The sequence below is a fragment of the Lucilia cuprina genome, chromosome 5 (genome assembly GCF_022045245.1).
Source record: "Lucilia cuprina isolate Lc7/37 chromosome 5, ASM2204524v1, whole genome shotgun sequence".
NCBI classification, from domain to species: Eukaryota; Metazoa; Arthropoda; class Insecta; order Diptera; family Calliphoridae; genus Lucilia; species Lucilia cuprina.
Window position 1 is genome coordinate 47,115,587 of NC_060953.1, and position 13,255 is coordinate 47,128,841.

At 31.1% G+C, this 13,255-nt stretch overlaps 1 protein-coding gene across 1 annotated transcript; it reads left to right on the forward strand.

The window, feature by feature from the left end:
* The first annotated feature begins 1,334 nt into the window (after positions 1-1,334).
* LOC111678678 (protein tipE) lies at positions 1,335-12,719 on the forward strand. The gene is made up of 2 exons (XM_046951457.1): positions 1,335-2,945; positions 9,071-12,719. Exons 1-2 carry the CDS (start codon positions 1,618-1,620, stop codon positions 9,132-9,134), a joined length of 1,392 nt encoding a protein of 463 aa, XP_046807413.1. The 5' UTR covers positions 1,335-1,617; the 3' UTR covers positions 9,135-12,719.
* Positions 12,720-13,255: the final 536 nt, after the last annotated feature.

Consider the following 13,255-nt stretch of genomic DNA (forward strand, 5'->3'; position numbering starts at 1 on the left):
GTTATAACGAAATGATCTTAACTTTAGAGAGATAATGATAATTAACTAAAGTCAGAATTTGAGAACAATTTAAAACGGAATATAGTTTATTTTTAACGCAAAAGCATTGAGAGAGCAATCTGCTTAAGAGAATCTAATCAAACAAAGAATCTCTTAACTTAACTAATAAAAACTCCTTAAACGATCATGATCAAAACTTATATAATTTATGATTAAACTAAAAAACTTTTAAATATAAACAAAAATGATCAATAGATCAATAGACAAACTGATCCACTTAAAGAGAAAACTCCAAAGAAGTTAAACGTAAATGAACAGTTAAACGTTAGACAAATATAAAAAATATAGTTTGAGGAACTGACCGTCTCTGAACTTAAGTGATTAGTTTAAACCGAACCGAATCAGTTTTAAAAAGTGAAAAAAATTAAAAATTAATCATTGAAAGATCAAGAAACTTCAAAAGAAGAAAACTGTTAGACTGGAATCTTAATCATGATCAATATAAATATAGATCAGATGAACAGATTAGCTTAAAGAGAAAAATCGGAAATAGTTAAAAGTAAATGTACAGTTAAGGGTTAAAAAAAATTATAAAAATTTAGTTTAACGAACTGATCGTCTCTCAACTTAAGTGATTAGTTTAAACCGAACTGATCAGATTTAAAAAGTGAAATATTTAACATTTAAAAGCTCAATAAACCTCAAAACGGTTAAACTTGAATGTAAACCATGATCAATATAAAAATTAATCCAATGAACAGATCAGTTTAAAGAGCAAAATTGAAAACGAAAAAAATTATTAAAATATAGTTTAAGAAACTGATCATCTAAACTTAAGTGTTTAGTTCAAAACGAATGGATCAGTTTTAACAAATAAATAAAACTTATAAGTTTTATACAAAATTAAATAATTAAAGTGCTGTTAAAAGCTCAAGAAACCTCAAAAAAATATAACTGTTAGACTTAAATCTATGAAATTTAACAAAATATCGCGATCACGAAACTGATCTATAGAAAAATTAGCAAAAATTCAAATTACAATAAACGGTTAAGAAAAATTGAAAAGTTTAACTTAATTAGACATATTTAGAAAAGTTAAACTTACGATAAACGTGTTAAGAAAACTTAGGCGATTAATACTTAAACGCGCTTTAAACTGCAAACGAAAAACCGCAACAAAAGTGATCATTGATAAATAGTAGACAAAAAGGAAGAGAAAATATTTAAAAGTAATAAAGAAAATCATTAGAAAGAAAAATTAAACCTAAAATAATTAAAAGTTTTGAAGTTTAAAAAAAAACATCCTGTGATAAAGAAAAATATTAAAACAAAAAATAAAAAGCACTAAAAAACCATATTTATATTAAAAAAAAAAACATAAAACTATACACTAGCTACGCTAATAAATAAATAAATAAATAAAAAAATTAAATAAATTTTCAAATAAACAAATAAATAATCTCTTTAACTTCTATTTCTCATAATTAAATCAGCTCGCTAATAATAAAAACAACAACATCAACAAAAAACGAAAACCCACACGCTTTAAATTTAATAATAATAATTATAAACTTAAGTTAAAAATTTAAACTAAAAACAAAAAAAAACAAAAAAAAAATGGGTGATGAAATCGATGAACGTACTCTCAGAGAGAAATTACTCTTTTATACAACTGCCTTTTTCATATTGCTTGGTACATTTAGCCTGTTTGCATTTTTATTTTTGGTACCATTCGTCATAGAGCCAGCTTTTACTACCATTTTTATGGAATTCGAAGAGGTGCCCGCTTTGTGTGAAACCTTTTCCAATGTACGACGTTTTGGGGCACGCAACTGCAGTTGGGCATCATGTCGTGAGGGTTGTACTAAGGAAATCTATGATTGTACACAAATACTGGTGAACTATCGCCTTAACATGTACAACTATACGGATGAGTTTAATGTCACCGAATATCATATAAATCTGAAGGAATCTGAAAAGTATGTGCCACCGGTAAAGCGTACCGATCGTTATACACGTGCCATACGTGATGATTATGAATATGATTTGGGTGGCAGTGATCCGATGATCAGTTCTTTAGAGGGTGGTGGAAATGTTGGTGGTGGTGGTTTGGGGGGCGGTGGCGGTGGCATGGTTATGGAACATTTAACCTTTGGCGATGAAGACGGTTCGAATGGTTATCTTATAGAAGATTCTGCTATAGATCCCGATAATACATTCATCAATGCCGATGGCAATGATGTATTCGAGGAAATATCGGAATTGAATAGAGGCCTTATTAACAATAGCGGCATGTATTTTTTCGTTGGTGCCCATCTGTATCCTAATGTCAAGGGTTGTGGTTATCCGCCCATGTTAAATTGTACCATATGGCTGAAACGCTATACGACAATTGGTGTTAAATTTCCCTGCTACTACTCAAAAGTGGATCCTAGTGTGGTCATTAGTCATTTGGACTATTGGCAGAATACCCTAAATTTGGTGTATTCCATGGCCATACCCATACCCTCGTTCATAATATCTGTGATCTATTTGACCTATGCCTACTTTAAAATCTACAATGAAGACGAAGAAACGGCTCCGTTAGATAAGAATGCCGAAGATATGGATATCGATGACGAGGGTGTGGATGATAGTGATGGTGCTGCGCTGGCTGATAATGCTGCCGGCAGTCAAATTATCAATATACACGATTCGACGACCGGCGAGAGTTGCATAGTTGATGGTGTTCTACCAAATGGTGGTCCCGGCATGACCACCTCCATATCACAACATGGTTCGGTAACAACACCGGGCCAGTATCGTGTTCAAACGCCTGGTTCCCAGTTGACTCCGAATTCGGAGATTAACTCCTTTGGCCATCAGCTAAAAGTCCAGATGGCCGATGAACTGTCCAGGGATTCATTGGATAATGGTGTTATATCAACTTCCAATTCGGTGCAAGGGTAAGTGGACCGACCATTTATTTTATTTTGATTTTTTTATTCAGTTTTATTTGTTTTTATTTAATTTTCTTACTACTAACTAATAATGCTTTTAATACGTTTGTCAAAATTGATGCTAGTCTTTTGGGCTAAACTGTTAGTTGGAGTATTTATTTAGGCTTTTAGCTAAACTTTGGCTTTTATACTTCTTAGATGTGCTTTGCTTGTTAAAACAAATTTTGCTCTCTATTTTATCTATTTCTCTTCTTGTAATTTTGTAGTTGTAAGAGATTTAATCTACATTTGTAAATATTTTCTATTTTGTAACATTGTTTCCCTTTTTAAGATCCCTAGTTATAATGTTGAAAAGTCATATGTACGTTTTCTTTGGTCAAAATTTTTCTATATTCGTTGTAAGAGTTTTCGTAAATATTTCTCTCTTTGATCGTTTTTGTTTCTCTCTTAAGAGTGATCACTGACTGATCTCTACCACTATTTTAGAATCTTGAATCTCAAATGACTTCTACGAAGGCATGTCAGTGGAAAATTGCAAAACTTTAAATCCAATAACATCAATCTTATTACAATCGTTAAAATATCTTTAAAAAAATTAGACATCACAGATCTGATCACAAAAGGATCAGCAAAAGGATACAAGTGAGAAAAATGCAAAAAAGATCTTGGGTCACTGTTGTCACGTATTCGTGAAAGGGTTAAGAAATATGACATGACAGATCTGATTACAAAAGGATCAATTAAAGGATCCAAATGATATAAACACATAGGCAACCTGATCTTTTTTTCAGAATTTTCATCTCATGAAATATCAAAATCGAGAATAATTTAAAAGAATCTTGGTATATCGTTGTCCCGTATTCGTGAAAGAGTTAAGAAATAAGACATGACAGATCTGATCACAAAAGGATCAATAAAAGGAACCATATGAGAAAAATGTAAAAAACAGATCTTGGGAAACCATTGTCCCGTATTCGTGAAAGAGTTAAGAAATAAGAAATGACTTTTTGATCACAAAAGGATCAATAAAAGCAACCAAGTGAGAAAAATTTAAAAAAAGATCTTGGGACACCGTTGTCACGTATTCGTGAAAGAGTTAAGAAATATGACATGACAGATCTGATCACAAAAGGATCAATAAATTGATCCAAGTAATATAAACACATAGGCAACCTGATCTTTTTTCAGAATTTTCATCTCATGAGAGATCAAAATCGAGAATAATTTAAAAAATTTTTGGGACACCGTTGTCCCGTATTCGTGAAAGAGTTAAAAGATAAGACATGACAGATCTGATCACAAAACAATCAATAAAAGGTTCCAAGTGATATAAACACATGGACAATCTGTTCTTATTTCAGAACTTTGATCTAATGAGATCAAGAAAACTTTGGCAGCTCATAGAAACCTTATCTTATTAATATTAAATGAAGGAAAACGTATTAATTTCAATATTTACATTCGTTATATCAGCGAGTGACTTAACTAAGTACCAAAATCATGAGATCAAACAAAATCACTTACTCGTTATGATTAGAGAGCTCAAAGCTGATCACTATCAGCCAATATAGTTCTAGATTGGAAAGTCTATCTAATTTAAATCTATTTTAGAGGATAGTTTGAGTGAAATTGAATACAACTTGATGGAAAATCTCATAATTATAAAATACTTACGTTTAGACACCCAGTTCCCTGCAGGTAGTTCTTTAGATGTTTTTACCCAGCAAAAAACATTTTTGATTTGGAAGTAATAAATATAACTACTGCATCCCTAAGTGATTCCTCAATTGCATCTTAAAATGATTGCCTTACAAAAAGCCATATTCAGCCACATTTGCTACCAAAAGCTCTAAGATCACTTAATTTTTGTATCTTTCTAATCCAAGTTCTATGTCGACAAACAAAGTCAGTGAAATCAGCACAAAATCGACATTTTGAAATATGCAAATTTTGGGATTTCTTAAGCAAAGCTTCTACGCGTGGAATCCCATACAAAAATCATGCAACGAACGTACGTTTTAACATCGGTCCTGGTTTGCATTCGTCAGATTAACATTCTCTTGCTCCACAAGTACATCAAGTGTGTTCGCTCTTTCTTTGACGTATAAGGCTTGTAACTGGTCTGGTTGGTACCCATATGAAGCAAAGCCTGATTCTGGAAGACGCTCCCTCAGTTATACGAAATTCGACCTTATTACGATCTTATTAGTTTCTGGCTGTCGATGAATATGTTAACTTTCATTTAGTAAATTTCGAGATAACACGAAGATTCGCTGTAAAAACAGATTTCATTAGATGTTTGCTCAATGTTTCGATTGCCTTAGACTTTTTCGTTTTCCCTTATGCGATCCGAGCATGTCTGGTGTTTGTGTATACTGGATGATGTGTCTGTAAATTTTGTGATAGTACGGACATTTGCTTGGAAGCCCTAGACCCGTTTCGCACCCAGTTTAGAGTTATTCGCGTAAGAACAGATTAGTGTTTGCTTAATGTTTTTCTTCTTTCGAAAAATGTCTAGTCTTTTTGTATAATTGATTGGTCCTATTTGCACTCAAGCGTCTACTCTCTGGAGCTTCTTACCTTGACGTACCTTCCTAATCTTGGTGTTATTCAAATTTTGGGTTAACGAAATGCTACAAATATCTCTAGCTTGTTGGAACTAGAAACTGGACATCTTCAACGTTTTTCGAATCAAGATTTAACCAGAGAACCTTATAATTTTGTGGACTTGTCATGTTGAAAAGATTCCTATACCATTCCTAGTTTCTGTGAATAGTACAAACTGTGGAATAATATGTTCGAAATAAGCTGTTAATATAAAGATTGGGTGTTGTAAGTTGGATGAAGTGATATCTGATGGATAAAGATCGGTGATGATGATGATTGATGCTGGATTAATTTACGACATTTTCAGATGCAGATTTATGCTGAATAAATAATGATATTTTTTATCATTGTTTTTTCGTTGATATCCTTTAAAGGAAATGAATCATTTCAAATTATTTATGTAGTCCATTCATCAGTCTACCAATTCCATTCCTATAGGTGTTGTTGCCGCAGCAACAGAGCCATCTTAGTGGTTTTAAAATGTCGTTTTTATCGACGATTTCCTTCATAGAACATAAATCTTGTAAAATTATTTATGGAGTCCGTTCTTCTGTCTACCAATTCCATACCTAGATGTTGCTGTCACATCAACAGAGCCATCTTAGTGGTTTTGAGATCTCTGTTTAATCTGTGATGTCCTTTATAGTAAATATATTATTTATGTAATCTATTCTTCGGTCTGTCAATTCTAATTCCCTATAGATGTTGTTGCCGAATCAACAGGGCCATCTCAGTGGTATAGTTACGCATACTTAAGAGGTTGTTCATCGCATCAAAATGTATTAACCTTCTGCCGTATGATACCAGTAGTCTGTTCACCTGATTTTTTACATGAACTAGAACTAGGTGAAATAATTTACAGATCTTAACCATTTCTAATAGGCTTCATCTCCGGTACCATAGAAGATCGGACATAGCTAAATCGACTCAGAAATGTCTATCGTTGTGTCGAAACTCATTGACCGATCCGTTCGTTCCAGAGAGATAATTCAATAGCCGTATGAAGGACTCAGTCGTGCTTCTTAACAGAGTGATCTAGTTACAAGATTTTGCAAGAGATTTATTCTTTTAGTGTTAGAAGGTAAGAGAGAGTGGCAGACATCTTCTTCGTCCTAAGAGATTTGCGAACTTCTATCATTAAGGTAGTTTCACTTTCCTTGCTAATACAAGATTTTGCAAGAGATTTATTCTTTTAGAGTTAGAAAGTAAGAGAGATAGAGGGAGAGTGGCAGACATCTTCTTCGTCTCAAGAGAGTTACGATCTTCTATTATTAAGATAGTTCAATTTCTTAGCAAGTACTAGATTTTGCTAGAGATACAGTTATATATGTATCTAGGTATGAGGAGATTTATTCTATTAGAGTTAGAAAGTAAAAGTGGCGGACACCTTCTTCGTCCTAAGAGCGTTGCGATCTTTTATCATTAGAGTAGTTCACTTTCCTTGCTAGTACACGATTTTGCAAGAGATACAGTTTTGTACGTATCTAAGGATGAGAAGATTTATTCTATTAAAGTTAGAAAGTCAGAGAGCAAGAGATTGGCAGACATCTTCTTCGTCCCAAGAGAGTTGTTCAATTTTCTAGCAAGTACAAGATTTTGCAAGAGATACAGATATATATCCAAGGATGAGAAGATTTATACTATTAGAGTTAGAAAGTCAGAGATCAAGAGATTGGCAGACATCTTCTTCGTCCCAAGAGAGTTGCGATCTTCTATTTTCTATTAGAGTTAGAAAGTAAAAGAGAGAGAGAGAGAGAGTGACAAACATCTCCTTCGTCCTAAGAGCGTTGCGATCTTCTATCATTAAGGTTGTTTCACTTTACTTGCTAGTGCAAGATTTTGCAAGAGATCTAAGGATGAGAAAACATCTGTTGGAATCCATTTCGTTAAAGTCGGCGGTGGAAGTACTAATTTCAAATATTAACTAATATATAGTTTAATAATTCTTAAACTTTCCCATTTCTTTTAAGTTCTTAGAAATTAATTTAAAATATTTGTTTGTACTTAGTTAAATATTGGACTAGCTAAAAACGAAAACTCCTTTACTTGCAAAAAGGAATAATACGATCAGCATATACAAACAAATTCTTTGTAGTTTTTAGTGTAATTATAGAAATCCAATCAGTATTTAGATAAATTAATTTTTTTAACTAACAAATTTCTGCATGACCTCTAAAAACACATACATATACATATTTTATAAATAATCCTTAAGTGTTATCCTAATTTCTTCTTTTTTTTTGGATTGAGCTTGTGGTGTATGTTTTTTTTCTCTTTAATGTGTTAATATTTCATGTGTATATATTAAAAAAAATCAAAAAAAAAACCTCTAGAATCTGCTGACATGTCTATCAATATTGCTGCTCTATATATGCTGAACTACTGCCAAATCATCGTATCATAAAGGATTTGTCCAAGTAGCTGACAAAGGAAACACTAAATATTTGTAATTGTAAGCAAAAAAATAAAATGAAAATCCCTGCTTGTTGACCTGTGATACTAGGAAACTTCTACTACTACTACTACTACGTCTGAAACGCACATTTAACTGGATTTACTACTACCACTATCACTATTTCTACTACTACGACTACTACTGATTTTTGAGGGTAATTATTATGACAAAATCTAATGTCAGTGTCAGTTTTAGTTTTTTTTCTACTTTAGTTGTCTCTATCACATTTTCGTTTCCTGGATTAAACTAAAAAGGATTTTCTTTCGTTTCTACTGTGATCTTACTATAGCTTCCTACTTATATTTGATAAATTTTAGAAAACAAGTCCAAAATACACCTGCTTAAAGCTATACTAAAATAAATCTAAATCTAAACTTAAATCTGTAGTTGAAAATTTTGTTTGTACTAAAGTACAAAAGTTTCTATTTAGATTGAAAAATATGTTTCTAAACTTTAACCCCTTAACCATTCCTAACCCCCCCAACTTCAACTTTATTTAGTAACTCACCATTTTAAGCAGCTGCTGTGAAAGGAACTCTGGTGAGTACATTTCAAAGATTGGGTTTAATTTCCACAATTTGATTGATTTTTCATGCATTATATAAGCGCTGCTGTGTAATTGTTTATATTGAAAAGAAAAAAAAACAGGAAATTTTTGCTTAAATCATCGGGGCTCATATTCGAAACTAAAATTCTTAAGAAATATTTGTTTGTATTGCTCTATATTATTATTATTGTTGTTGTAAGGTTGTCTAAGAAAATTTTTCTACAATTTCTATATAATTCTCCAACTTTTTTTTTCTACAACTGGGCTGTTTCATTGGCTAAATTAAGGCATTTTTTTAAGTTTGTTTGAAATTTTCTAAAGCTTGTGCAAAAAAAAAAAAAAAAAAAAAAAAAAAAAAAAAAAAAAAAAAAAAAAAAAAAAAAAAAACATCAAAGTTTTATAACTAAAGTTTAAGCTTTAGTTATTAAACTTTATTTTTCAAAAATTATTAAAAATTTTATAATTTAATTTTAAAATTAAAAAAAAATAATTTATTAAAAAAAACTATGTCCTTCCTTCCAGGAACCTAAGTAAAACCATGACGACGAGTATTTCAACTCCACCTGGGCCGGTGGCGGCTGTATAAAATAGAATCCCCTCTAAGAACTGGAGTAAATATAATTTAGCGACTACAACAACAACAAATAGTTTTTGGAACAAAATCCCTAAATGGATTAAAAAGTTAAAAAAGAAATTTTTATTTACTAAAAAAATAAAATACTCTACTTTAGATAATTATTAGTGCAATAAACTGCAATAAAAATAAATAAATTTAAAACAAAAATAAAAATAATTCTTAACAAAAATGCAATGCAATTTAATAGTAAACAAAAAGAAAATTACATTCAATTAGTATAATTAATTAATAACTAAAAGTAAAACTATTTATGCATTCATACCTTTTTTTTTAAACTAAAAAAAAATCATAAAACGATATTTAAAATTAAATATAAAATTAAAATCATTGCATTAAATGATATAACCTAAATACCTTCAATTAAATCGCCTAAATAGACTCGAAATCATCTTAATTTAAGAGCAATTTCAATAAACTCTAACTTAATCTCATTTTCATAATATTACACTAAAAGGCTTAGTAATTGACTAGGAATCAATTTCTGAATTGGTTAAGCCTTGACTATAGTTGACTATTTTTTAAATATTTTTTTTAGAAATATTGTACATTTCATATTTAGTGTTCTAGAATGAATCCTCTTTTTCTTTGAAATCGTTGCAGTTTTTGCCATATAGACCTCACAATTGGATTTCGATACAAGTTAGTTTAAACATCTCTAAAGTTGGGGAGGGCAACATTTAAAGTTCGTGAGAAGTGACACGCCCCCTATTGCTAATTTGGATTCAAACTCTAAGTGTTTTCAAAATATTCCAATTTTTGTTTTTAATTCATATCGGAGGTGTTACGCCCCCTTATTCTATTCCTCTCATTATCTTTGAAATTGCTTATATGCATTTTAATATTTCCCCTACAAACTTTTAGAATTGTATAGTTCTTAAACTTTCCCATATAAACTAAACTTTTTATTTTATTCATATCGAAGGGGCCACGCCCCCCATGTCTCTAATTTGACATTGGGCAATCCGGAAAATATTTGGACAATACGTAGTATATTTAAAATTTTCCCCATCTTTCTTGAATCATATGAACTGTGAGCCTATGTTTTGGGGCGATAAACGGATCATGTTAATTTCGGTTAACTTTTATTGAAATAAACGATTACTTCATAAAGAGAGAAAGATCGATTCAATAGCGGGAAAATTTGGTCTAAATAGCCGATTAGTGCTAACTTTCGGAACATTACCCGCTGTTAAGGTTGAGGTTAATAAATTACTTGTCCATAAAAGATATATACATCTACAATTAACAGAACCATATTGGATGCCTTAGCAGTGACAAAATATCCAGAAATATTTTCCCTTCTTTTTTTCTTTGTTCTTTTGTATAGTTTTCCGATCCAATACTTTCCATCATTCATAACCAACGCTCTCATCATCTGCGAAAATCGGTACTCAGGTCTCGATGAATATTTATGAAATGCGAGCCTATGTTTTAAGTCGATGAACTTTCAAGCTAATTTTTGGATAAATTATATTGGAATATAGTAGAAAGAGAGATAGGGATGTTCTGCTTTGATCGAACCAACAGCCAACCGGGAAAGGTTTGGTATAAATAGCCAATAAGTGCTAACTTTCAAACTAATATTTTTTTAATAATTTTTAATTGGTCTTTGCAACATGAAGACGTAAGTTTTAATATTAAACGGCTTCATATATGGGTTCATATTTCGGAAATTGTTTTCGGAATATTTTCCCCTGTTAAGGTTTATTAAGTAGGTTCAAGTAAATAAATTCCTTGTCCATGAAAGATATATAAATCTATAATTAACAGAACCTCCATATGGCAAAAGAAATCTTATCCAGAAATCTTTTCTTTCTTTTTATTTGGTCAAGGACTTTTCATTCTTCAGAATGCTCTCAACATTTGTTTGCTCTAGTTGTGTAGTTGTTTTGCTGGGGTAACAGTCCTGGGCCGATAATATCGGGTCATGCCGGTACGTAGAACCGGATTTCGAGGAATATTCACATATTTAACTGTTCAGCACACCCTACTTCACTTAGCCCAATGGATTTATGAACTAACCATATTGAAGTAGCCCAATTTCTTGGCTTGGACCTAAATACAGAATCGGCGGATTAAAAATCATATAGTTACAACAACATTTGTTAGCAAAAGAGAGAAGACAAAATGGTTCATTTGTATGGGTTTAAAGTTCACTAACTGACCTGTGAAGAATTTGGCTTTTCTATTCAATTTGTTGTTGGTGCTCTTTAAACGTTGGACAACATCATACGACCGTCAACAGATATTCCAGTAATTTTGCTCTCAGACTGAATATATCAACTGTAGCTCAAATGAAAGCCCTCGTACGTCCTCCGCGAGTTGCGGAAAGATTTTCTTTTTTTAAGATTTCAGGTTCAGAGCTTGTAACGGTTCACGCGATGTGCCCTATCCTGATGGAGAGAAGAACTTCATCCCAAACCCTGAGCATGGTCGGAATAATAGGTAGCGCAAGTCTCCTTAAGGATAGGTCACATCGCGTGAACCGTTACAAAAATTTTAATGTATCAATTTACAAGAATGCCGTTTGGACTTTGTAACGCACCGCAATCGTTGTGCCGACAAATGGACATGGTAATTCCGTACAACTTGTGGTTTCGCAGACTTTTGACGACCATTTAACACACTTGATGGAAGTTGCAACGAATCTTCGAAAAGCAGGTTTGACAATCAACGTTAAGAAAAGTAGCTTTACATTAAGCCGTGTGAAATATTTAGGATTTGTTGTAGGGAATGGTACGTTGCAAGTGGACGCAGACAAAATTAAAGCAATACAAGTCTTCCCCGTACCAAAATCAATAAAACATTTAAGACGATTTTTAGGCATGACTGGATGGTACGGTGGTTGACGGAACTAGAATGTTTAGTCGTAGTGATGGCGATCAAAAAGTTTAGATCGTACATTGAGGGCTTAGAGATTAAAGTTGTGACCGATCATGCAATTTTAAAGTGGTTGATGGGTCAACGTGATCTCTCCGTTGACCCATCGGTGGGCATTGAATTTAACGATTGAACACCAAAGCAGGAGAGAGAACGTTGTCTCTGATACGCTATCTCGGGCCCATGAAGGCGAAGACTTTTTGAGCTCTATTGAGTTGGAGACAAGGACAAATATTTATGTCTATAGAAAATCGTTCTTTGAAAAGTAATAAAAACAATTTAATCATAACGAATTGTTTTATGTAATTGGGGTCAAAATTAACGCATTTTTTCAAAACTACTACCGATTTGAAAAGAAAATTTAACTTTTTTTTGTATCAAAACACAAATTTTTTGAAATAAAATTTCAAAACTTAATAAACATGTTCTCAAAAAATCTAATTAGTATTTTTTTGAAAAAAGAAATTACTCATGTATCCTGGGATGTTGGAATTCTTCAAAGAGGATCTGCAGATAAAATTTCTCTAAATTATTCAAAACTTTTTGTATGCTTTGTTTTTTTTTTCATTTTTAATTTTTTGTAATATGAACTATGATAGTTCAACTTAAAAGAAAATTACAACTGCAATAAATAACATATAAAAATAGCTAAAATATTTAATAAAACTAAAACAACAAACTGGCATTCTAAAGTAATAACAAAAAAAAATATTGTAAAAAAAACCTTAAAAAAATATTATATATTTACTTCAATTGGTACAAATTACAAGAAAAAAAAATCTTATAAAAAACAAAAAAAAAATAATAATATTTATACATACACTTAACTAATAATATAAATATTTTTTTATTAATTGTCAAGCTCTTTCTGATAATAAATAGCATTAAAATAACAACAACAACAAAATTAATTTATATATAAATTAACAAAAAGAAAATTAGCATTATTATTAATAATAAAAAAACATTGAACATTAAGCTAACTTTTAATTTAAAATAAAAATATATTTAATAAAAAGAAAATATTTATAATAATAAAAATAATAAAAATAAATAATAAAATATTAAATGCGTATGGCAAAGAAAAAAACTCACAGCTTTAAATAATTGTAATTTAAATTAATAATAAAAAAATACCGAAAACGAATAATTAATAAATATTAATTTATATTAAAATAAAACAATTATAA

What these genes read in the sequence shown, in the direction of transcription:
- LOC111678678 (XM_046951457.1), top strand. Translation starts at nt 1,618, where the DNA reads ATGGGTGATGAAATCGATGAACGTACTCTCAGAGAGAAATTACTCTTT. An exon ending in ACTTCCAATTCGGTGCAAGG is followed by an intron (nt 2,946 to 9,070) that starts GTAAGTGGACCG and finishes CCTTCCTTCCAG; the next exon opens with GAACCTAAGTAAAACCATGA.